This window comes from Branchiostoma floridae, chromosome 8, assembly GCF_000003815.2.
Source record: "Branchiostoma floridae strain S238N-H82 chromosome 8, Bfl_VNyyK, whole genome shotgun sequence".
NCBI classification, from domain to species: Eukaryota; Metazoa; Chordata; class Leptocardii; order Amphioxiformes; family Branchiostomatidae; genus Branchiostoma; species Branchiostoma floridae.
Window position 1 is genome coordinate 17,952,093 of NC_049986.1, and position 27,241 is coordinate 17,979,333.

The window sequence follows — 27,241 nt, forward strand, 5'->3', positions numbered from 1 at the left end:
ATTTGGTCTTCCCTTTATATTGTTTATTCCTCAATTTTGTAGTGCTGTATAAACCATTCTCCACTAGTAAAAAGGAAAGACAAGCTGTCACAATGATACAATTATATTACCATGCAGAAATAGTCGTGCCTTGAAACAAGGCTGACTTAATGACTACTGCTGGATTTTCAGCACCAAGGACATGTACACTAACTACTGTAAATGCAGAAATGTTTGCGGTAGTTTTATATTTACGGTTTTCACGGTGGCCACTTCACCACAAACTTAAAACCACCATGACCATTTTTCCATTATAGTATGTCTACAGTCTTAAAACCACTGCGAACACTCTGCTACCACTAAATGTTGTAAATCCCTGCAAACTTAACCCTTGTCCTGCGGGCCCAGTTATATAACCGGATGCACATGCTGTGCCTGTGTGCGGGTCCGGTTATTTAACCGGTTGGGGGTATTCCCCACAGGAACATTTGTGGCTTCTGTGTGGTAACCAGGAACAGCTGGGAAGAAGATGGGGGCTGCATGAATGGGGTCAAGGGTCAATATCCTGGTTGCGCAATCAATCCCAGAGCTCTTTGCGGGCATAAATTATGTTAATGAGCCAAGATGGCCGACTGTCGTCTGCAGATATGTTTTTTTCATGTTTTTTTCGTGTTTTGGGGCATAAATGCTTAGTTTAGTCGCTAAAATGTCAAAGTTAACTTGGTAACAAGTGCATAAGGAGCCTTTCCCCACTGATTCTGAGGCAGAACATCCAATTTTGGGCAAGAATGGTGAAGAAATGCTGCCAAACATGAGAAAAGAAGATATGCACGTGAACTTTACCATTTTTATGGAAAATTACCCCCCACGCAACAGGAAACGAATTAGGACAGTCTGTTAAGCTGCAAATTCGACCTTGGTTACTTTTGTGGAGGTCATTGAGTACCTTGATGTGGCAAATAATTAGTGACAGATGAAGCTGATGCTATGTTACATTATCCTATTGAACAGCCTTTTCAGCACCCAGGACAATACCTAGCCATAAACTCACCTGCAGTGATACCTGGGTAATTTCTTTTGCTGCATGTGTGGCTCTGATGTTGTCAGTATGTCATAGGAATGTTGTAGTGTTGATACTAAGATTATTTATGAAATTCAGGTATTATTAATACAAAAGTTTATGAAAATAACTTGTTTTATTGATTTATTACCCTTGCATATCATTTTTATGACTCAGGGTCAAACTTTGAAGACATTACTTAAAAGTAGAGACTCTCAGCTTTCTATTGATGTGTAACATTATAGGGTTACTTAAATGCAAAGTAAGTAAAAAATAGCAAAGTAAAAGCATTTCCCATACTTTGAAGAGAATCAAAAATGCCCAGCACAGGGAGGGTATATGGGTAAAAAATTGCCAGCAGGACAAGGGTTAAAATACGTTTAGAGTACCAGGAACAAAAGCAGAGCTCTTTTTTTACTTCAGTGTATCAAAACTGCACATCACAATTATCAATTGAGAAATTGAAGCCAAATGAAATTACTGGTTAGCAGGATTTGGGGGGGGGGGGGGTGTGGCAAAGGAAAGGGAGACAGAAAAGGATCATAATAAAAAAAGCTCCTTTTGCTGATTTTGTCTTCCCTTTATATTGTCTATTCCTAAAACACATCATGTATTCTCCTTGTGTTTCTGAAGACCTAACTCCAAAATTCTCCACTAGTCAAAAGGAAAGACAAGCAGTCACTAGGATACCATGCCAATGTTTCACCAATTATCCCCGGCAAAGGCCCAATTTCCTGTGAGTTTCACCAGACAGACAGGTTGTAATGGACTTGTCATGAACTGTGGCGAGACTATCTTCACAAGAGATAACACAGAAATGATGAAGCTAACAGGCAAAGCGCAGAACTGGGCACACAACCAAAAACTTTCCACTGATGACAATCAATCTGCCATAACTTTTTGTGCAGGTGATGCATGCTCACACTCACTATCTGGTTTATCGTCTCTTGCTTCCTGTGACACAAGGTCTATACGTGCTTACAAGTACTTGAAGAGGCTTGATAGAGGCATGCTGAGCTCAGCTTGATGCCTCAGTCTGTATTTGGATGAGGAATATATCTAGAAGGTCTTTCCACCAATGTGACATGGTGAAAGCTGACTCTTAAGAATTCTGTACTACTGTAAATGCAGCAACTTTCGTGGTTGTTTAATGTTCACGGTTTTCGTGGTTCGCTTCACCGCAAACTTAAAACCACCGCAAACATTTTTTACCTGGCAGTAATAGACTACGGTGGATGGTGCTACCGCGAACTTAAAACCACCCTTTTTCCCGCGACCCCGAAATTAGATCCCCGCAAACTTAAATGCATTTCAGTATTTTGCACTATATAATAAGACAGTGATACCCACTGATAGCTATAGGATGTAGAACAGACAGAACTGGACACAGCAAAACTTCTCACTACTACCAGAGCACCAAACTCTATATATCTCTATATGTCTGTCCAGAAAAAGCAAAGCATAGAATGGGATCTGCCAATGCAGAAGAGACTGGATTGGTCAAAACAGCAGAAACTTTGACCAAAGTTAGAGGCTATAAAACTGCTAAAACATCGCATCAGTCAAGCACACCCTCCGGTTCTCTTTGCATAATCGCAGGAAAGCAGAGGATAGAGCTGATACCCACTGATGTGGAAGAGACAGAGCTGGGCACAAGGCCAGTTATCTTTCTCCCAACGGCACTGACCACACAATTATCACCAATCTTTCCCCTGCATGCTGTTAGAACTTCTCTTTGAGTGATAGTTGAGCAGCGAAACATTATCAGGAAAGGCCAAGGACTTATGTATGTCTTATTTCTTAGTTTTAACATTTCTGTTTCTTTATCTATTGGTTTGGCTGTTCAGAACACACAGCCAGGGCTGCCCAACTAGCCTGTGGCTATCACAAAGAGCTAGCCCTGCTGACAAAAACAGACAATACAAATAGAATTGGACAAGGACAGGATACTTATCAATAACAATATTCTATGCTAGCATTATGGCTACTGACATTACTTCCAGAACAACAAGTTTTATTGCTTTAAATGGTAAAATACATCAAAGCATTGGGTTGATCATGATAATGTCTGTTGCAGACCTTCACTATGCGTAGAAGTGTGACCATCTTGGCAGGACTGTGGGTACTGGCTGTAGTGCTGTCCATTCCACTGGTGGCTGGTGAGTAGGGGAACTTTTATGATCTTGTGTTTTCAGACATATTCAACAATATTTATCAGGGAAACATATTATACTTTAGAGCTCACAATATCCTACCTGCACCTGCAGGAAATGTTCCCATCCAGTTAGTAGGTATTAGATATCAAGCACTGCAGCACTGTTGCAAAGTAACTTTGTAAAGTCGCTTTGTGCACCTGTCCTTAGTCCTGAAAACACTGCTGTTATAACACTACAGATAGATGCAGTAGACACTGCCTGCAGCTAGGTATGGCAAAGTACAACTTACTAGTACATAGTCTTCTCCTTACAAGTAGATAGTCTTTACAGAAGGTTGAACTCTGGGGCTCATAAAAATCCCCTTTTCTAAGAAACTAACAGCACTAGAAAACATTATCTTCAAAGTTTTCTTTTCATAAAAGTTCATAAAACTCCTAAAATGACAAATGTCTCCATTCTCAAAAGGATTCTATAGCGCACAGTAGATCTTTCTATAGACACGATGTCTCCATATCGCAGCTAGGGGAACCATGTTGGGGGAGAAAAATGACGTGATGTCATATTTGCCACAGCCTGAGGACAGATCACATCAATAATACACGAAGAATCCACCCACACGGCCACCTCCTGAGCTATGCGAAAAGCTAGCAGTGATTAAACTATCATAAACAACGGAGTTGTAACCTTGGGAATGCTGAACACATATCAATCAGGTCGTAGCAATGTCACGACAAGGTCAAAGAACATTAAGTTCTCCCATGAAAAACTTTAACATGCATATAAGTGGACACTTTACAAAATAACTGTGGTTACTGCTGTAGTTATTCTATTTAGAGCAACGTAGGAGCAATCAGGAAAAAGATTTGAATAAATGATAAGGTGGTAACAAAAACAACTTTACTGATGGGACAGGATTTAGGTCGAAAGTGGGAAGGGGATCAACAATGTTTCTAACTGCTCTCTCCTGAGACATGGTAATGGAATGATTCTTAATGTTGTTTCCTATAAAAATCTATCACAAAAGACACGGTTTTACAACTTGAAACCTTTTACATCCTCTTCAGCCTACAGAATAACAAGTATACATGTTTGCTCAGGGTTCTAGCCAGGATTTTATTTTGGCGTAATGGTAATGGCAAATATGGTATGCAAGGGGGGTCTTGGTCCTTCCACGTAATTTGAAGGACTTTTTGGTCAGTTTCATCATTTTTCATATTTGATTAGACATCTTTCAACAAGTAAATGATAGCAAAGTACCACATCTTCACTCTAGCGTGGTGGTTGCAAATTATAGCGTAGTTGCCAGTTACACTAAAAATGCACAAGCTAGAACCCTGTTGCCAGGTATGGGTGGAGAAAGGACTGTAACTCATGCTACTGTATCATGGATCAAACCTAACAACTCCGTATGCTTGAAGGCTGTAGGAAAGTTCTACAGCTCAATTGCATTGAGTGTATTGATTGGTATAAATTTGATATCAGTTCAATTCAAAGATTCTTCTTTAATCACAAAGAAGACATTCCCCTTCTTTTGTAGAAAGGTTCTTCAGGTCAATTGCAGTGCATTGATTTGTGTAAGTTTGATATCAGTTCATTACAAAGTTCCTTCTTTAATCACATAGTAGAACTTAACATCCCTCTGGAATGCAGTCATCAAAAGCTTCCATCGTTGAGCAACCAAAATATATTGGATATATGTGAGCCTTGATTCTATAATTAGAATGTGATGCATGATTGAAAAGATAATCAAATACATATAAGGTAGAGATAATTTTCTTTGTCTATCAAATTCGTTGAGTAATCTGTCAAGTTCACATTGTTGGTTGCAAATCAGTTGCAGCCTCTAAACAGATTTTGATGCAACTTGAGATTGTACTAAAGTCTCAAGTTCAAACATTTTGTAGAGCTAGCTACTATTTGCCACTATGACATGGCTTCTTTGGCTTCCAGCGCCTATAATGTATCCTAGACTTTTATCTGGCTTGAATTCCAACAGTTCTGTTTAACACTGCCTTAAAGGCTGGAATTCCAGCACTAGCAGTCCTGTTCAACAGTGGAAAGGGTGTGTAACATTACCTCAGTCTTCACAACTTTTGAGACCTGTAACTTTGAATCCCCAAGGAAATCTACTGCTGGCCATGCTATTATATATTCAAGGTTGAGGCCACGCTAACGAGGAACGATAGATCTCGGACTTAGAGGGTTGAAAGGATTACTGTGGAAAATGAAGTTACCATCGCTCCCTGTTCGGTGCTACACCTGTATCCTGTCACAATCAGGCCGAATAACGAGCTGACCGCAACATGAACTTCGCATTACCGCACCTCTCCCACATACAAACGACTGTGTAACAAGGTATACCTCCTTCCAAAATGAGACGTATGGGTCTTCAATATCAGATTTTCCATACACTTCCTGTGACCACGGCTACCCCAGGGATCTAGACGAATGCCAGATCGTAATTTAGGATTTAAACAGACCCGGGTGTGACATTTCAAGCAAAATGTTTACGACAAATGACTGTAATAAAGGTGTTTGCATGCAAGAACAAAAACGTCACAACTCCCAGGAACATATGTCAGGATTCCCTAGTCGGTCATTTATACTGTCAATCCATTCAGGTGTGCAGAGATAGGACACAAAAGGAGAGTCCCATGGTATTTAAAGTTTGCATCAAGCACACTGGAAGAAAGTCTGTATGGTCCTGTTTCTGAATATGGAGAGATAACATGTGAAAGTGAAATCACCACGAATATTTCTAGATTTGCTTTGTTTAAAGTTTGCTGTGGGCACACATTTCTATTCTTTTGTTTGTTTGTTCAAACTCTTGCCTAGTGCCCGGTAGTGGTACACAAATGTACATTGGGCAGTAAGTTTCTTTGCCAACGTTGTTTAAATTTGTCTGTCTGTAACCGGATTTTCAAGATCCATACCTGTGCGATTATTTATAATCTTCGATTTTAACCACCTTGTTGATTTAATGATGTAATGGTTTGTAATGACTGGACGCAATTCAGCCGTGAGGCTGCCATGCCAATGTCAGTTTGTTTGTATTTCGAAATAAACTGGTCATATAACTCAGTAGCAGGGTATACTTTTTGTGAAGGTTTGCTACCTCTTCCCTTCAACACGATCAACCACCAACTCTATTTTATGTCCCTTCTGAAAAATGGTTGCAGCCCCGACTGAAATGCCCTACCCGGGATTGAACCAGAACTCCCAGTTACCAACTAATTAGAGCTCAACTGCTTACAGTTGAGATTCAGGGGTATACCTAAACAGAGGGTGTTGCTGTTCATGATGTTATGACTTTGCGGCGAAGAGGTCAATGCAGAAATCACTTATTTCAAAATTTACATAAACTTTTGATGAAGTATTTACACTTCTCTTATTCATTTTTCTTGGTTCAATTATATAACATGGTGGCATTTGTGAAAGTCGGCCCGAACTTATGCAGTATCATGCTCCTTCAGGCAGAACCGCCCAGGTAGTATATCAGGCCTTGGCTGGATTAACCGTGTGCTCGGGAGAACCTGACAAGAATAAGCAATCTACACGGAAAGTTTTTCAACCGGGGCTGTCTCAAGGATCTGTCCAACTGTCCTGCAATTTAAGTTTGCTTAACAAGGCAAAAATTTCACCCAGTTTGCCCAAAAATGCTAGACTTAATGATATGAAATTGATGAAAACATGTTTTTGTAAGCTAAAAGTCAAAATGACAGATTTCACAACAAAAATTAACAACATTAGCTCCAAAACAATGACAGAAATAAGTTTAAAGCTAGAGGTAGTGAATTAGTGAACTTAAGAATATCTATAAAACTTGGACAGAATCCAACATGCTTGAATTCATGACTCTTAAAAATTCAATGTTGAATTTGCAAGGTTTTTGCTGCCTATATCTTAAAAGTTTTCTTTTTCATAGAAATTTCATTACATAATACACAAGAATGAATACATGACTGAAAACAAGTTATGATAAAAAATGATGAGAACAGCATTTTGCAATGATTGATTTTCTTTCTTTTTATCCAGTATGCAAATGAATGTTGTCATCCTGTCATAGGGTGCAAGAAAATAATCCTGTAAACTGCTGACAGCTACAGACTGATTGATCTAATACTAATAGTATGTATTATCTCACAATCCAACCTAAGGAAAATGTTTAAAGCATAACTTCAGCCCAATTACAAACTAAAAACTTCTTGCCGCCAGGCCGACTCAACCTTTAAGGCATCGTGGCGTCGGGCGTGGCGTAACTGGTAGAGCGTTCGGCTCGGAACCTAGAGGTTCTGAGTTCGATCCCCGCCGTGCCCCGCCCCGACGTTGTGCCCTTGGGAAAGGCACTTTACACGACCTTCCTCACTTCACCCAGGTGTAAAAATGGGTACCTTCTGTCTGTACCGTGTATGTGGCACTGTTAATATAAGTTAAAAAACTTGAGTGCAGTGCCACATTGTCCCTGTCTGTCTAAAAGCAAAATAGAAAAAAAAAAAAAAAACCTTTAAGGCACACTCCAGTAAGTGCCCGGAGTTACGTTGTACAGGACACTCGGCGAATCCCACAAGGACATACGCCCACACATAGGGGCTGCTGACAATCACCCCTTGTTGTGATGTATTACGTGCCTTTCACACTGACATTCTGCGTATTACTAAGTTTTAAAACATTCTGTGTAAGGCCAAGGAAAAAAATGTTGTGTTTCCTGTTTCCCGGCCGACCCTAGAAAACTCTGCCGACCCTTGCCTTTTTTAGGGGGTGGAACAAAACTGTAAGTAAAAAAAACCTGCTTGTCCTATCTTATGAAGGATAAATGTGTCTACAGATTCCTAGGCATTATGCACAAAATTAAAGTTTGACATTGAAAATATGAGTGTCCCAATGTATTTCAGTTTCGCTTTGTTATACTGTATTGTACCTAGATTTTTGGCCAGAGTCTAAAAAAAGAAAGAAAGAAAAAAAAGATAACCCCTACCCACCGACCCTAATTTTTTCAGGACTGAAACAGGAAACAGGAAACACAACATTTTTTCCCTAGGCCTAAGTTTCAAAACATTAGGCAAGTTGTGCTGAGGTCAGACTATGTCCTGTACAGTTGCGGTTAGGAGGAGTCAACTTCAAGCTTAAGGGTTTTGTTTGACTTGTGGGTGTGATCTGGCCAGTAGTGCATTGAAGTGAGCATCGTTATTGAAACGTCAAAGCACCTTTAGCCAAGTTAATGCACAGAGTAAAGGAGAACTGTGACTGGCTTTTGTAGTGGTTTTATGCAGTTTTAATGTAGAATGCTTCAGCGCAAACATAAAACCACTGGTGTTTCCATTGCGGTAACTGTGTATTGAAGTGAGCACCGCTATTGAAATTCAAAGCATCTTCAGCCAAGTTAATGCACAGAACACAGGAAGACTGTGACTGACTTTTGCGGCGGTTTTATGCATTCTTAATAATAATGTAGCATGCTTCAGCGCAAACTTAAAACCACTGAATCAGGTGTTTCCATTGCAGTAACTGTGTATTGAAGTGAGCACCGTCATTGAAATGTCAAAGCACCTTTAGCCAAGTTAATGCAGAGAATGCAGGAAAACTGTGACTGACTTTTGTGGTGATTCTTTGCAGTCTTATCGGTGAATGCTTCACCGCTTACTTAAAGCCACTGGTGTTTCCATTGCAGTAACAGTACATTGAAGTGAGCACTGTTATTGAAATGTTAAAGCACCTTTAGCCAAGTTAATGCACAGAGTACAGGAAAACTGTGACTGACTTTTGCATGGTTTCATGCAGTCTTAATGTAGCATGCTTCAGTGCAAACTTAAAACCACTGGTGCTTCCATTGTAGTAACTGTGTATTGAAGTGAGCACCATTATTAAAATGTCAAAGCATCTTAAGCCAAGATAATGCACAGAACACACTCAGGAAAACTGTGGCTGACGTTTGTGGTGGTTTTATGCAGTCTTAATATAGCATGCTTCAGCGCAAACTTAAAACCATTGGTGTTTCCATTGCAGTAACTGTGTATTGAAGTGAGCACCGTTATTGAAATGTCAAAGCGGCCTTAGCCAAGTTAATGCACAGGAAGACTGTGACTGACTTTTGCTGGGATTTTATGCAGACTTAGCGGTGAATACTTCAGACTTCTGAAGTTCAGTGCAAAGTTAAAACCAGTTGTGCAATTAACAAATAACTATTGATGGTAAGTTATATCTATACATGTGTATATCACCTAACTCTACTGCTGATGGAAGACTGCTTTTTTCCAAGCATACATTGTACTACTAGGTTTTCTTGACATGCTAGCAGATTTGCGGCTCAGCCTCCAAAGATCACAGAGATCGTAGCCCAAAGCAGCGGAGGCTTAAGTGCGCTGGAGGCAGGGACAACCGCATGAATCAAGATCACTTCCCACAAACCCACTCTGTAGGAACAGATCAATCTCTTACGTAATCACGATGTTTTAGGGGCTCTTTCTAAACCTGAAATACATTTTCCATGACCGTCCTGTCAGAAACACAATGTAGTGCAAATCTCATGACTTAGAAACTTGCTTGGGAGATTAGACGATTACGCACTGCTATTGGGAGAGATGGGAAGGGGTATTTCTTCACTGGCATCAAGACTAAATAAAGGCTTTACTAGTCTTAATGTGACTGCATACTATAAATTCATTTTAAGTTTGCGGGGACTTAATTTTGCAATTTGTATCTGTATCTATTAAGATGTAGCAGGCATAACCGCCCTTCGGCTTAACACACTTATATAGCTTTGGGGGAAATAGGAGGAAAAAGGCATCTTACAGTGTGGTGTTTTAAGTTCTTACAGCAAACATAGAAATGCACGTTTGCAGTATGTTTAAGATGCGGTAAAAACTCACAACGAAAAATCACACAACCGTTATTTTGTAAAAATTTCAAAATCTTCAGCTGCTAGTCAGCCCCATAATTTGTCTCTCGGCTTTGCCTTCAAGTCTTTAATATCTTTTCTAAAAATAGTTGTGAGTTGCGGCTTTGATATAAAGTATTATTGAATATCAATCAAGAAGCTGCTGATTTTGGTGGCAATACCAGCACTAGCTAACTGCATGCTGTAATGGTTCTCTATAGGGCTGGGTACCGGTACAGAAAATTCAGGTACAGGTCCGGTTCAGGTCCAAAGGATCAGGTCCAGGTCCGGACCTGAACCTGGACCTGATTCAGTATGACTCATAGTACCAATGGTCCATTTCACTACAAAGAAATCTGTTTGGTGGAGTATTAGACTTACACTGGCGTTTTAAAATACTACAACGCTAACTGCACCTGTACGATTGACTGTAAACCTTGGTAGAAATTACTATAAACTCTACTTGAGTCTTGTCATTTTCTTCCAACTGCAAGCGCCAAAACGTGTGAATGCCTGATAAAATGATATGTTAATTTTCTAATCGGTCCAACATCCGGTCCACCTAATTTTTTCAGGTCCGGTTTTTCTGGACCGGTCCAATAAGAAAAACCGGTTTTGTACCGGTACGCTGTACCGATACCCAGCCCTAGTTCTCTATAATAGATAGACATAGCTCAGCTCCTAGCTTAGCAGGTAATAACAACACTCCATCCAACAAGTTCAATACTGTTATTACACTGATGAGAATCTGTAATTTGCACTATCTGGCTGGTACATTTGTACATTCCTAATGCTGTGCAAGTTAATGGAAGCTTATATAGCCTCAATCTTGTCCGATCAGTATGTTTTAATGGAGACCCAATCTGTGCAGGACATACATGTATGATATTGTGTAACATTGAAGATAGCATTATATCAATCACAACTGCGGCATAGCGAATTAGTTTCCTGAGTGTATCAAGTGCTCCAAAAAGTAGTTACTCAAGCAACTGGATATGATTTTGGAACCTGGATGTCTAACCGTCATAGACATATCTATAGTGCTGCTTTTCTTAAGATTTAATTCTGAAGAAGGTGTTGGAGTTTCTTTTCATTTATCAAATTAAGTCCAGAACCCATAATCTTCTTCTTCTTAGTTCATTACAGTAAAAGAAATACCAGTTTAAGCAGAATCTTACAAATGGTAGTCTTTATTTCCATCATGATCATATTATACTAACTTTACACAATTAGCCATGCATGAGAGAGATAGAAAGAGATAGAAAGAGAGAGAGAGAGAGAGAGAGAAAGGCCAAGATTCCTAAAATAAAAAATGACGGTCGAACGAGTTAAGCTTTAAATTTATGTGACGGAAGGGCAGTCCCTGCAGACTAATCTGGTGTTGATGTACATTCTGTACAATTGTACTTCATCCCACCAAAATGCATCATGATCATAAAACTAACCTGACACAACTAGTCAAGTACGAGAGAGAAAAAAATAGATAAACAGGACAAGATTCATAAAATTACTGTCAACGAGTTAAACTCTATGTGACAGAAGACAGTCCATGGAGACCAGTCTGGTTTTGACGTACATTTTGTACTTCATCCTACATCCATCATGATCATATTACTAAGGCCACACCAATTTAATTCGTTGGTTCTCGGAATCGCCGCTTCTAATTTTCCCAATTTCAAAAAAAAAAAAAATTCCATTCAGTAATCGTGCTGCAAAACTTTGGTTCCGTTAGAGAAACAGAACGTCTGGAAAGTACCAGTGCATTTACTTTTTCTCACCCCCAAGTCCTTTGCTACCAATTGATTCATATCTTTTTTGTTGCAAAGTATATTTAGGAACAAAGAAATCATCGTAAATGAGATACACATGGGCATAACATAACGTAGCAGAACCAGAAGTTCGGCTGAGCATGTGCTCTCTCTCACACACACTTTCACATGCAAATTTTCAATTGAAACACAGAAATCGGCACCCAAACAAACAACTCAATAAATCACCAATACTTTTTCACTCTTGTACCTCCATAGCCAACATGTTTTGATATGCCTGAAATGCTCAAAGTCTTCCAAATGGAGATGAAAATGAAGTCGGAAAATCTCGGGCGGCCATCTTTCTTCTTCTGTAAGTCAAAAAAGCGCCCCCACGCTGTTTCTAATGGAACTGCAGATTTGGCTAGATAGTACATGGTGTACCATTTCAGTGCTGATTTCAGTGATTTGCATGTAACATTAGGTTTTTCTAAGGAAGTTTAATCAAACTGCATCTTAATTTTTTGTCAACAAATAATTGTACATGTAACAAAAAGAGAGAATAAACCTATGGTTTTATGCAACATGTAGTTCAGTACTTTGGCTTGTTCATGTATTTTGGGGGGAGTGGAAGTATTTGTAATTTTTTTTCCAATTTGCACCAGTTGACCATGAAATGTAATTAGAGCCTTGGATAGACAGATTCTTATCAACTCAGAGAGCAAATAAGTCTTCCAGCGATGGTATTTTATTTCTAGAGGCAAACTTAAATAATGTTTGTTGTTGTCGTTGCATCTCTGTAAAAATACTATATTGGTCTATTTGAGATGTTTTGTGAACATTTCTGTTTACTGTAGCAACTGTACATAATTTAATGTATATTGTACAAATTTATGCCAACATGCAATTTTGCATGTAATTTTAACTGATTAACTATTTCTATCACACGTATACCATGAGTTCAGGTCTGGACTAACCAGCCTGGACCTGAACCCAGACTTGTTGCAAGTTTTTTTTTTTTTTTTTTCGCCCTGTCGCTTCAATTTTTTTAGGAAAAAATCCGAGAACCAACAAATTAAATTGGTATGGCCTAACTTTACACAATTAGCCAAGTAAAGAGAGAGAGAGAGAGAGAAAGAGAGAGACAGGACAAGATTCCTAAAATCAAAAAAGACTGTAAAAAAAAAAGGAGTAAAGCTTTAAATCTATGTGACGGAGGGACAGTCCCTGGAGACCTGTCTGCTTTTGACGTACATTTTGTACATCTCATCCCAGCAAAATGCGTAATCCCCAACATGTGATGCACTTACAAGGACACTGATTACAGAAACTGTTCACAGAATATGACAGATAACTGCACGGGGTACTTAATCATCCACATAATGTACACCCGCGGATCCGTGAATGAAAAATCAGCCATTGCTGTTCATGTACATCCGGGATTAAGATAATAAATCCACTGCAAACCACAACTACCGCAAGTACAAAGACTTTCACATACAAGATGAATGGTTATGTACAAACTTATCGCAGTCCCGTCCCATGCGGATATAAGGCATTATAGGACAAAAAGCCTCACAGACATTCATTGTATCATCAAAGTATTGAGTGTCTAGAGTTCTGAACTATCACATTTTAATATCATTCACATATCCATGGCTTTTATGTAGTATCTAATCTGTGCTTGAGATATTACATTGTACCTGCCTGAATACTTCTCAATGCTTTCTCTTAATTCAAGACTCAATACCAACAAATTTGTATGAGATGTTTGTAACTTGTTTGTCCTTTTTGCTACGACTGGTGTGTTACAACTGTAAGTAACTGTACAGCCTTTACTTTATGCCCCTATATCAGACAGCAGAAAAATCGATTGACGTTGTTCAACGAGTCTGCGAGCTCTTATTGACATTTTCAGCAGTAAAACTCGTGATTGTATTCTCCTGATCATTGACTGATTTTTAGAGACTAACCAATATCTACAGGTCCCTGAGCCAATGTGATGTTCGGTCACTGGTAATTTCTAAGTTCAGTGACCTTCTTGCAATTTCCAGAAATACCTGGCCAAAGCTTGTTGACTGTGTAATAGGGGCTTTAGAAATGATCTTGTGAGATATAAATAACAAGAACAAAACTTAAGCTTAATGTTACTATATCAGGCTTAACTGCTACACAACACCCCATTTCAAAGTATCTTCCTGTCTCTGTGTTATCAGAACTTTCAAAAGTCTATCGGTACTTTTGTGTTTGAAGTCTCCGAGAAGAAAGAAGATGGATTATGTGACAGCTGTATAATACACTGCTTCCTTGCTGAAGGTTTATCATGTTTCATTTCACTGAAGAAGTCTGCTGCTTCAGGTATTAGCTGCCAGACAAAATAGTCTCTGACACTACACTGGACTAGTACCATGTGACTGTAAGTGTTTGACATAAAAGGCTGAAAATGACCAGCCAGAATCTTCTATTAATGTAGGCATCAACAGATGGTAAGAAGATGTCTGAGATGTTGAAGGACATGTAGCAGAAATGTTCTATCTAGTTACTGTAATTCTTAAAATTAATGCAGAGATTTCATGCTCAAGGTTTTTGTATTAGGCAGCTTCACCACAAAATTGAATAGGTAAAGGCACCAGCATCCATTACAGTACTGTATATACTATAGTACACACACGTACATGTAATTACATGTATGAGTATACAGTGCTATAATAATTGCTAAATCAAAACCACTACTGTAACAAATTCTCCATTTTTTCCTCACCATATTAAAGAGCAAATCTCAGTGAACTTAAAGGCATTCACAGTACACTGTGTCCATGATTGAATGCATATATTCTTCTGTCAGTCCACTATTCAGATAATTCAAAAGGATATTAACAGGGAAAAAACACTGTCAGATGGACACAGGATCTCCATATTGGAGAGTAATCTCAACATTGAGGCCTTAATACCAACCTTGTCATCAGTCAGGGCACATCAAAAGGCCTGATGTTGTCTGGAGAGACAGCTAAGCTATCAGCTATCTACCTTTCTCTCGGGCAGCGGAAATAAGCTGATTGTACAGACACCCCGCTTGTCAGAAACTGATGACAACCTTTCTCCTCCTTCAGCAAAGGGATGAAGTTACTTAACACAAAAAGTTTCTAAGTCTAACGTGAAAATCACTGTTATGATATCATTACTGACTATGAAAGAAGAAAGCTGATATTAAGTATGATTACACTCAGTCTGGTGAGCAGCAACTTTATAGATGTTAGATATGTCTAAACCCCTATTGATACTTCATGACAAGGCATTATAATTTGTGGGCCCCCTTTTCTAACATGTTACAAATGTTAGAAAACTATTTCATAATTCATAAAAAATACTTTTTGAGACAAGTTCTTAAATGTTGTTGGCCATTAGTTTAAGAAGGTCACAGCTTAAATGTAATGAAATATTACAAAGTAAGACATTATACATGTATGTTAAACATTTGCACAACCTTTGATATACATATACTACAAAGCTCTTTTATGGGCTGTAAGTTTTGCTGACTTTTCTTGACCTTCTTACAATTATTACATACTTACAGCCTAGCACCCATGTCCTGAGACAACCTCTACCTGAAGCATGCACACAGCACACAATGTATACCACTCGCCTTAGGCTGAGTTTCATCAAATTCATGGCGTTACCAGTCGTGCCTTACGATCTCTCCTCTGATCATGGGTAAAACCTACCTGGGGGCATCCACCACCAACCCTCCCTTACATACATCTTATTTACAGCTGAAGGAACTGCTTCTGTCTTGGTAAAAGCTCTGTAGAGGGCAATTTTTCACCCCAACAGCTCTTATATGGTATATTGTCAGACCGTTATACACTGTACATCTGTCATAAAGAAACATAAACAGAAGCAAAGAGAGCATACCATCTGGTACATGTAGTTCAAGACTTAAAGCTGACTCAAGACTGATGACCAAGAAGGTATAATAACCATATTTTAACATTGATTGAAAGTCTGCAGGTCAAAAATGACCTCCACTCCATCATGCTAGACAGGACCTTATGGCAGTCATGGTGTCACCTCTCTGAGGATGAACAGTTTTACTGAACTGAACCACATTGAAATTTTTGCATTGAAAGTTTGATGTCATGTAAGAGAAAAAGTCTGGTTCACGTTTAAGGCCATACAACACAGTTATTGCATTCTGCAAGCACATGTTTTTGTCAGTCTGAGAGCCTCATAGAGGAAAAAAAAATACAGCCAAACCTGCATGTCTATAGTGTTTTCTCAAAGGACTGAGAAATTCGATCACTGACACTATGGACAAGTGATGACTATCATGTCCTCATGACTGTAATCTTACATGTTCACTAGCCTTACTAAGTCAGGCTAATATTATAATGCTATTTCCTCAAAACCATAATTGCGAACACTCCATTTTTCCATACAGCAAAATCAAATCCTCACAAACTTAAATGCATTTTACATTTACTGCAATGAATGTATGTGCAAAACTGCATGAGATAAAAGGTGTCAAGTGACAGAGATACGTGCTGGTGATTTACAATGACGCACAATGTCATGTACATGTTTACCCTACTTACATTTAAGGTAAAAACCTGCATATGCTCTAATGGCTACATATGACGTGAGTTCCAAAAATAACATCACGACAGGAAGTACTGTGAAGGGCGACAGACATCTACCTACCAATCTCAACATAATCGGATATATATTTGATGTCATAATCCAACCACTTTATGCAACATTCTGACGTCATAACTCCATTATTCCCTAGATCTATTATAAAGTGGAACCGGTTACCACCAGATAATACCAGTGTGATATACTAGTAACTAGCTGCTGCCACGCCACATGCCCGCAAAGCTGGCGCTACAATGCTGAAGTCCACAGTTTTATATTTAAATTTCTGATACTATCCTCTGTAGTGCAACTGACAACTACTTTGTACAAACACACACATAACATGTATAAGCTAGCTGATAATTTCAATAGACTGAATTCTCTATATCCAGGCATTCTTGGAGTTGAAAAAAGATATGCCATTTTCCTCCTCCTTTGGACTAAAACTTTCTCTGTAAAAGTTCTTCTCTGACTGCTTATAATTATAACCTTTTGAAAGACCAGAGAAGTTAGTACGTGATGACATTACATCCATCCCCAAAGGACATTCCTGGCTGTGCATGAATACAAACTGCTACACCTGAACAACTTGTACTGAAGTTTAACTGTGATAAACTGTCGTAAAACTCTGACAAATCCTTCTTGTGGCGGTGTAAACACAACAAATGGGACACAAGTCTGCAATTAACGTACTAGTGGCTATCATGGAAGACCATTGGGACTTTTTAGTTTTACCCTTTATTTAGTAAAACCTACATGATTTTGGAAAATAATATAGTTCTCTATCCATGCATTGTAGGAGTTTCGGAACAAAAATGTAAAACATAAAAGATTTGTCATTTTTCCTCTTGTTTTGGACTAAAAGTTCTTCTGTGACTGCTCATAACCTTTTCAAACACCAGAGAGGTTACATGATGACATTGCATCCATCCTCAAAGGCCATTCCTGGCTGTGCATGAATGAAAACTGCTGCACCTGAACAACTTGAACTGAAGTTTAACTGTGATAAACTGCCGTAAAAACACCGACAAATCCTTCAGATGGGGGTGTAAACACAACAAATGGGACACAAGTCTGCAATTAACGTACCAGTGGCTATCATGGAAGACCATTTGGACTTTTATTCCCTAATCTAGTAAAACCTACATGATTTTGTGCCAAAGGAAAATAATAGTTCTCTATCCATGCATTGTAGGAGTTGGAAAAAAAAAGGAATGTAGAACATATTAAAAGATTTGTCATTTTTCCTCTTGTTTTGGACTAAAAACTTTCTCTCTAAAAGTTCTTCTCTGACTGCTTATAACCTTTCAAAAGACCAAAGAAGTTACTTGATGACATTGCATCCATCCCCAAAGGACATTCCTGGCTGCGCATGAATGCAAACTGCTACACCTGAACAACTTGAACTGAAGTTTAACTGTGATAAACTGTCGTGAAAACTCTGACAAATCCTTCTTGTGGCGGTGTTAACACAATAAATGGGACACAAGTCTGCAATTAACGTACCAGTGGCCATCATGGAAGACCATTGGGACTTTTACCCTTTATTTAGTAAAACCTACATGATTTTGGAAAATAATAATTCTGTATCCATGCATTGTAGGAGTTGGAAAAAAATGTAAAAAGATTTTGTCACGGAAGACCATTAAGGACTTTTATTCCATTATTTAGTAAAACCTACATTATTCTGTGTCCAAGGAATGGGAAATTATGGAGTTCCTTGCTTGAGGAAAATGCAGCACCATCATCCATCTTTCTTAGCAAGGTTTTTGCTGAGGCAGTAACATAATTTTCCTGACATTTCCCTGGGATTTACAGAAAAATCCCTCACCGTTTTCTGCACCCTTCAGCTTAGTTTCTGGGATTAGGTTTTGTGAAACATCTCTTGAAAGGTAGTAACTCACAGCAGTTAACTTTTTTTAATGGGAGGCACACTATTTTCTGGGCTTTTCTGTTCAACTGGTAATTTACTAAAACTACTCAAACTTTTGATTATCTAGTTTTAGAATTTTCAAAACTTCCCGTGTTGCCGAGACCAAATCTGACAGAACAATTGTATTTCTTACCCTGATGAGATACTTCATACTGTATCACAAAAATTTTACAAAATAAATTTCCTAATAACTACTACCAAGGCCATCATGCAACATACTTGTAACTAAATGTACTCAGCTGTAAGCTGGGTCATACCAAAGACTTTTAAAAATGGTACATACTTCTTTCCCTGCTAAGAGGAAGAGTATGGAAGCTAAACACACTTCACTACCAGCGGACAAGCCCCCTGCTGTAGTGCTTGCACCTACATGTATGTGTGGCCCAGGGCTTAGAAGTGGAGATGGGCGCCGGGCCCGATGCACCTGATCAGGGAGGCTGACCCCTTGTTCTGATGTATGGGCAACTTTAGCTTTATCTTGGTGGGACCGCATGGCGCAGTGGCAGCATGTTCGGCCCGTGACCGAGAGGTTGCGGGTTCGCATCCAGCTGCCGTGTTACCGATCTTGTGCCCTTGGGAAAGGCACTTTATACGACTTTCCTCACTTAACTCGGGTGTAAATGAGTAATGCTCCAGTAGACGAGGGGGTGGAGAAGGAATTGCACACCCCTCCTTTACCATAAAAAGTCATGTGCAGGTCAGGCAAACAGGTAAATGCCTGTCTGCCTGCTCATCTGTCGAATCGACAGGAGAATCCAAAAAGAAAAAAAAGCTTTATCTTACTAAGATTCTTAGCATGTTTTAACTGTTTGTACAGGATGGGGTGCCATCAAGTACAAGCCTGAGATCTTCATGTGCACGTTCGACACCAACGGCGCCGTCCCCTACACCATCTTCATCGTGGTTGCCGGGACGATCATCCCACTGGCCGTCACGGCAAAGTGCTACATCCAGCTGTTCTGGACGGTGCGTAATATCCGCATTATAAATATCATATGTTTCCACATACATGTATTCTAAAACGGGTCTCAGGGGCTCAAGATGTCTTACTTAGGGACGTCTGTGGTGCAAAAGATGTTGGTAGCTTGAGGAATAAGTCCAAACTACTTTACTGGTTCCAGCTGCTTTACTGGTTCCAAATGCAATCCAACTATCTTCCTCCTTGCCCCATTCCTTACAGGTGCACCGGACACAGGACCGCATCAACCAGCGCCGCAGCAGTGTCTCTAGCATGTCCTCCAACCAGGTTCGTACAAGATTAATGAAAGTAGCAAGCAGTCTGATGTACATTATGATTTCTGTATCTGTATCTTTATCTACATAGCCAGTATAGCCACCCTTTGGCATAGCACACCAGATTGATAATATTGTATAGCCTAGAATCTTCAATTTGATTATACTGCTACTGTGATTGGGAGTAAGATTAGCAGTCTTCACACCGCGCTTCTATACGGCTCTGTCCAGCAGGTTCACCCTAGTTAGACCACACACCTTGATGTCCCTCCTAACACTCCTAACGATCACTGGTACCTGACAATTTCTCTTTGGTGATTTCAAGTACAGCATTAGATTAATATTTATTAGTTACTACATAGCCAAATGTGTTACATTGTATCCATTACAACTGTTGTGCAATAAATTTCGACTTGACTTTGTCCTCCAACCGGGCCAACAAGCAGCAATTAGACCGCATACCTTGATGTCCTTTCTAACACATTCACACACACTAACACATTCTATCCAGGATTTCTTTGGTCTACAACAACCTCTGTTGCTTGACAATTGCAATTTGGGGATTTCATGTACAGCATTTAGATAAATGTTACTATACACTATACCAAATTGTCTTACATGTACATTGTGCCCATTACAATTGTTTGACTTATCCTCCCACCAGGCCGACAAGCAGCGGCTGGGGAAGAAGCTGCTTGCCGCTCTGATCGTGTTTGTGACGTGCTTTCCCACTACAATTTGTATTAGTATGTTTCTTTATTGTGAAGTTTGAATAAACAAAACTTTGAATTGACTTTGACTTGTCTCACAGGCCGACAAGCAGCGTCTGGGGAAGAAGCTGCTTGCCGCTCTGATCGTGTTCGTGACGTGCTGGGGACCGTACGCGGTGGGAATGCTGGTGGCTACATCCCGACCCGTGGAGGGGTGGGTGCACGTGGTGACCATGTGGCTGGCGCTGATAGAGAGCGGACTTAACGCCATCATCTACGGTTTCATGAATTCGCAGCTCCAGGCTGCCTACAAGGAGATGTTCACGCGATGGAAAGCTGTGAGGAAAGAGAAGGCTTCGAGTCCTGAGCCTACTCCTGTTTGACTCCGAAAATAGATCATAGGACAGGTAGAAAATACCGGTAGGATGAATTTGAGTTCTTTTTCACAACCTGGCTGCCAACAAGATGTTCACAAGGTGGAAAGCTGTGAGGAAAGAGAAGGCCTCGAGTCCTGAGCCTACTCCTGTGTGAAGTAACGTTGAAAATAGATCATAGGATGAAAATGATCATAGGACTGGTAGAAAATAGGATGAATTTGAGTTCTCTTTTTCACAACTTGGCTGCCTACAAGATGTTCCCGTGCTGGAAAGCTGTGAGGAAGGAAAAGGCCTCCAGTCCTGAGCCTACTCATGTCTAAAATACTCCCGAAAATAGATCCATCAGGCTGGTAGAACGAATGATAAATTGGAGTTTTCTATTCCACAACCAGTGGTTAAGTCTTACCTACCGACATTTTGCATACATATTGTGGCTAGAAGCAGCAGTCCAGTCAGAAGCTCTGAAGAAAAAGTCTGATAGACATTGAAATGTAACAAGACATCACTGGATGTGAAAACGAAGACTCATCCCGTATGAAATACTGCTTGATATAAAATAATGAAAGACTATGGATGAGGGGATAGATGTAGGAGCAACTACATATTTGCCATTCAGAAGTCATAAATGTAACCCTTGGAAAAGGAAAGACTGAATTCAATTTGCTTTCTTGATTGTGTCTTTTAGAATATCCTTGACAAGGCAAGTTTCTGTCATATATAATATATTTCTGTCATATATATATCTTATATAAAATATGTATCAATGACACTATCATGTCAATACAAATGTACAGCTTTACAGGACCTGTTAATGTGTCTAAAATAAATGGCATTGTACATTGTATGCTACTCAAGAGACACTGAGCAATACAGATATGTATCTAAATATTGAATATTATGAAAAGCCTTGTGCATAATTGCAAGTAATACAGATTTGGCAACTAACTGTATGTCAAGAAGGGTATTAGAATTGTAGAATATATTGTGTATCATCAGCATTTGTGACAATTGTACACCTGTCCAACAGTGCTGTACAAATTGAAAGTAATAGTACTAATACCGGACAGAGCACTTCAAAACTCGAAACATGTTTTTACAACAAATCTAGAAGGGAAGGCTAGGCCTATCCTGGCTGTCCAATTAGCAGTGAGAAAATGGCAATTGATCTAACTTTCAAACTGGATGCACTACAGTTTTAATTTCCAGTTCTAAGTTTTGACACTGATATTTAGGCAGGGCTATGGGATAGGCCTATTGGAACAACTGAAAGGCTGGAGGAAGCGCAACAAATGCCTGTGCATGTTTTTTTTTTTTTGTAAGAGAATACCACTGTCTTCTGGAAGGTACAGGAAAACTTTGAAGTATGGAAAACATACACATAAACATTTCTAAATATATTCAACTTCATATATAGCCATATAAAAGAAGTTCTTTCTGGCAACCTGTTTCGGTTTTGTTCCCTTGCTGTTAATTAAGGTTGGCCCTCTGTTAAGAATTGCCCTTATTAGTCACTATGCCATGATATGAATGGTATTCATTAGTCTGATGTAATGTATAAAGATCCATCAAATAAGATTATATAACAGAATCAAACTACGAGACTCTGAGTCTATAGATCAGTCCCACTACAAGACACACAGGACAAATCATCCTGGACATAATGATCCATCATCGTATGGAAGAATGTCTACTGAAGTTTCATACTAGTACATAATACATGTGTATGGTGCAAAGATGTCAAAACTACATTGTAATTAGCTTCATCTTACAATGTATGTGTTCCTACAGTAATATCTAGAGTCTTGTGTGTCTACAGGTACACTGTAAGTTGAGGCAATATCTCACTGTGGTATATGTTTGCGGCCTCGCTGCGTTCGAGCGAGTTGACAAATTGCTCCAAACATTTCCCATCGATAAAAATATGAAACTTTTTATACTTGAGGTGTTCTGTTGTCTTTTTACCAATTTTAGTAATACTATTTAGTAGTGCGTGGCCATATCCAATCCACCTTAAACAAATTCACACAAAGGCTATTCGTGCCAGAACCTACAGCCTCAATTGTCATTGTCAATGTCAGTAGTACCGATGTATTTTGTATGATATTCCCACTGTTTCAATTGAGAATGATAATGTACCACAGTCCACTACGATACCCCACTTAGTAATCACAAAACCAGTTCAGGAGGCTGGAACAATGTTCCACTGTTGGAACTGCAACGTGCTGTATTGACTTTGGATGTCAAGTGATATTCAAACAATGAAATAAACTATTGCTGGGTACACAACATATCCTTTTATATTGTCTTGCAGCCTTTTCCTATGTGTATTCCTTACTACCTTCATAATCTTTTACCTAAAAGACATGTCATTTCACTCTGTTAAGATGTTTGTCAAAATGGAAAAACCTTAAAAGGGGGAAAGGTGATCCAATAGCCTTTTATAAGGCCATAGGGGTAGTGGGTTGTTATCCACTGTGTTTGGGACATGGTATTAGGAGGCGGAGACCATCCCTCTCCTCCAACCAGCTTATACCTTCCCATTTTTGCACCTTGGTTGAGTGAAGAAAGGATTTTCCCAAGGACAAAATGTCTAGCCAGGAATGAAAGGAATTAAACCTGCTACCCCTTGTGTCCGCTAGTCTAGGCTATCGGCCATTCAATGCTACTTGGAAAAAGTCTGCATATCGAAGAGAAGTTACAAAGCTGTGATGCGATTAAGAGAGATGTGGGCTATGTTACAAGAATTAAGATAGCCGTTGGCACCCCTCCACTCTATGTATCTTAGTATAGCCCAAACATGAATATTGAATTGAAAGTGCTCTCTATATGAACTGAAGCCTGAAGTAATAAGACCTCTTCTTCTACTGGACTGGAGTTCAGCACACGTCAATGCACTCCGTACTAACCCAACACAGGTCTGGAATAGATTGTTTAGCAGCATCAAGGTCTCTGCCTGATTTACTAAGTAACCTACAAGGTGAAACAGGCTAGGACTCACCATTTCATCTCCATGCGCTGCAGGTACTCTGGCCCAGCATTACACACAGAGCACACAAAGAGGTAGAACCTGTCTCCATACAGCATGGGCTTCTCCAGGCACTGGACACATGCTAACAAACAAATACTAAAGGTTAACATCTACACAAAAATGTCCAGAGAGGATTTAGCTTATAAAACAAAATGTAGGTTAGCTTCAGCTGAGTTTCATGGGTCCATACAGCATGGGCTTCTCCAGGCACTGGACACATGTCAGCAAATAGATACTCTGATTTAAAATTAACACAAAAAAGTACAAAAGTGTTGCTTTAACGTTTTAAACAGTGATTGACTATTTTTAGGTATGTTTCATGGGTCCATACAGCATGGCCTTCTCCAGGTTTTGTACACATGCTAGCAAATAAATACTGATCAGATTTAAAATCAACACAAAAATGTCCAATCTGGCTTTAACTTTTAAAACTGATGTAGATTAGCTTCAGCTAAGTTTCATGGGTCCATACAGCATGGGTTTCTCTAGGTACTGGACACACGCTAGCAAACAAATACACAAAAATGTCCAGTGGGGATTTAACTTCTAATAACAGGTAGATTATCTTCTGTAAAGTCTGATGGGTTCATACAGCATTGGCATCTCTAATCAGTCTGCTACAAAGAATACTCAGGGTTAACTGTCCGAGGATCACTGCTACATACAAACTACACAATAAATCTAAGCTAGAAGTATCGCTTTAAGTTATAAAACAGTCTCAGGTGTTAAAACAGCCTGAGGTAGCTGTTTTTCATGGCTACTCTGATGACAGAACTAGCTTGTAACTGTATGTTGTATGTAAGATGTAAACTTACCTTCATGGAACCACTGTCTGCATCTGGAGCACTGTAACATCTTCAGGTACCAGCTGAGGACAACAAAACAAACATACCATGTCACTATTTGTGGTTCTATTTGTATTTAATGAAACATTATTAGTATTACACATAATTAAGTATGGAATGTAGATCAGGCCAGGGCTGTCTCCAGCTTTAAATCTTTTCCGACGGACTCGTTGTTTGGGAGCCCATATTGTTGATTTTCCTGGTTAAACGTGTCATTTTAAACTCATGAAAATAGATTTTCAACAATTTCATGTCATGAAGTTCAGATTATTTTGAAGGATGTTGTAATATTTTTTTCCAGTTCCAACAAGTGAACTTCTGTCCTGGGACGGAGGGAAGGACGGGTCCTAGAGACAGCTATGGTATAGATGTAGAAGACCTCACGAAAGTTGCTGTACTTCAAAGATTCTAATGTTTTGTGAAGAATTAAATTGACGGTGTATTGCAGGGTACTTACTCTCCTGGACCTCCGCAGTAGCAGTAACACTCCTGCTTGTTTGTCCGATGGGCGGAATCCCACGACAGGGAAGTCAACTGCGGGGCAAGGACAACACTCAATATCCACCCAAATCATAGCAATAATAGTTATCCATTTCATAATGTAGTACACTGCAGGTATGGGTAATCTAATAAGGCGAACTTAGTGGTAAAGGGGACGTAGTGGTAAATAAATAAAGGGGATGTAGTGGTAAAGGGAATGTAGTAAAGGTATTGAATATCGGGAAGGTTGAATTTGTGACAAAGCCGGTTAGTTTGAAACAAACTGGAACCGGTATGATGTTAGTTTTGCAAGTGTAACTGGAACTGGAACCAACAGAACTAGGGCTGCGTACTTGAACTCAACATCAGATACAAGTACAGAGGTCTAAGTAACAAACAGGTATATACATGTACACCTGTGTCTGAATGAATGAGTCAACAAAGTAGCCAGTGGTCTCTAATGATGACAAGAACATAAATGAACAGTTAACAGAACATTTATGTAGGCAGGATAAGTATAAAATTAACTGTCTACTCAGGTGCAGTTACAGTACATTGATGACCGTGTTAATTTTGGTAAAGGCAAAGGGAGTCCCAAAGCCTTTTAGAGGCACTATGCATGGTGTCTATGGTACGGTATTGAAAGGTAGAGCCCATTCCTCTCCTTCCACTACCTTTCACATCTCCAATGGAAGTCAGGTACCCATTTTTACACCTGAGTGGAGTGAGGAAAGCCTTTCCCAAGGGCAGAACATCAGTGGCATGTCAATAAAACTAGAGGCCAGAACTGCTGGGTCCTGGGCTACTGTGTAGGGCCAAACACTGACAAGTTACCCTTACACGATACCACAGACATACATGTAAGTAAATGTAAGAACTGAGTACCGGTACGCAGCCCTAAACAGAAGATTTAGTACATGAGTGGGGAGAACCTGCCTGTGATGTCATGTTCATCTGGGACAACAGAGCTGTGTACAGGTTAATGGGGGACAGGGCATGGCAGCCTGGGACTGTCTGGCACGGGGGAACAGGGCGGTTAACTTAAATAAAGAACAAATTTAAGGTAAATTCTTCTCAGTAAAGAACAAATTAAAATTATATAATTACATTTTAAATATGGCCTGTTTTGTATTATGAGGGGATCCGGAGTGAGAGTCTGGCATGAAGGAACAGCTCGGTTGGAGTGCAGTCACATACATCGTATGATCACTTTTTTGGTACAGCCATGCAAAGTTCAGCTGTCTTGCTACACAAAAGGCTGTTTTAGGTTGTTGTCAGTAGTTGGTCCTGTCAAAGCCTGCTTGAAATTCTATGGGCATTGTATGATGATCACATGATGTATGTGACTGCAGCCTTAGGAAAAATAAACCATAAGTCAAGAACAATCTTAAATGTTACCATTTCAAAACTATGGCCTATTTCATATTATGTCTCAGTTAACAAGAAAAGTCTATATTTATCTACCTATGATATAACTGTGTGAATATCCATATGTAAAATTAGGCAATAAGAAGAATTGTGGTATAATGTAATTCTTACTTCATATGGAAGCGCCAATTTCATCTGTTGAAGTGCTTTAGCTGCAAGAGAACAAAATCAACTGGTTAATACAAAATTTACAATTGTGTCTTTCAAATTTATGTCTAACCACTGCTACCATATGATCATCAAGTCAAGATGTTTGAATGATGGATATCAACTGTTACAGACATTTTGATAGGACTTTACAAGTTTTTCAAATACAGTATACAACACATGTCTGCCAGAAAAGGTACAACTTTGAATGCTGCAATATCTACAAAGTCTGCAAGATGGGGCTGCTGAACTTTTCTACCAACACCAACAGCCTTGAAAAGTGCTCATAAACTCACCATTTGGACCTTTCTTCAGAGCACCTCCTCTCTGTAAGAAAGTAACAAAGAACTCTCCTTATAAAAATGTACTTTCAAAGTGGACAGAACAGCTCCTGGTTTCATATCTACAATATATCATAAAACAATTTCTGCCACAATTCCACAATGGTCAAAATGGTTTGCATCTTATGTGCTTCTTATCACTATTTTCAACGATAACATATAATCATTTCTTTATTTTTATATCTATTTTTTTCATATCTATCGTTTTCATTTTGATACCAGACTGAGTTTAATGTTGACTGCCCATTTCAATGTTTGTTGGCAGTTTCC

The 27,241-nt window shown here is 39.3% G+C and overlaps 1 protein-coding gene across 4 annotated transcripts in view; it reads right to left on the bottom strand.

Annotated features, from left to right (window-relative positions):
• LOC118420967 (metal-response element-binding transcription factor 2-like) overlaps positions 1–27,241 on the bottom strand; it is a 60,621-nt gene that overhangs the window by 26,840 nt on the left and 6,540 nt on the right. For 3 of the 4 annotated variants that reach the window (XM_035828070.1, XM_035828072.1, XM_035828069.1), the window contains 6 exons: positions 26,927–26,957; positions 26,595–26,635; positions 25,992–26,069; positions 25,033–25,109; positions 24,546–24,598; positions 23,701–23,812 (listed from right to left, as the gene is read on the bottom strand). In XM_035828070.1, coding sequence (XP_035683963.1) covers positions 23,701–23,812; positions 24,546–24,598; positions 25,033–25,109; positions 25,992–26,069; positions 26,595–26,635; positions 26,927–26,957 — 392 coding nt within the window. The remainder of the gene's footprint in view (positions 1–23,700; positions 23,813–24,545; positions 24,599–25,032; positions 25,110–25,991; positions 26,070–26,594; positions 26,636–26,926; positions 26,958–27,241) is intronic. The other variant, XM_035828071.1, reaches the window with a different exon arrangement.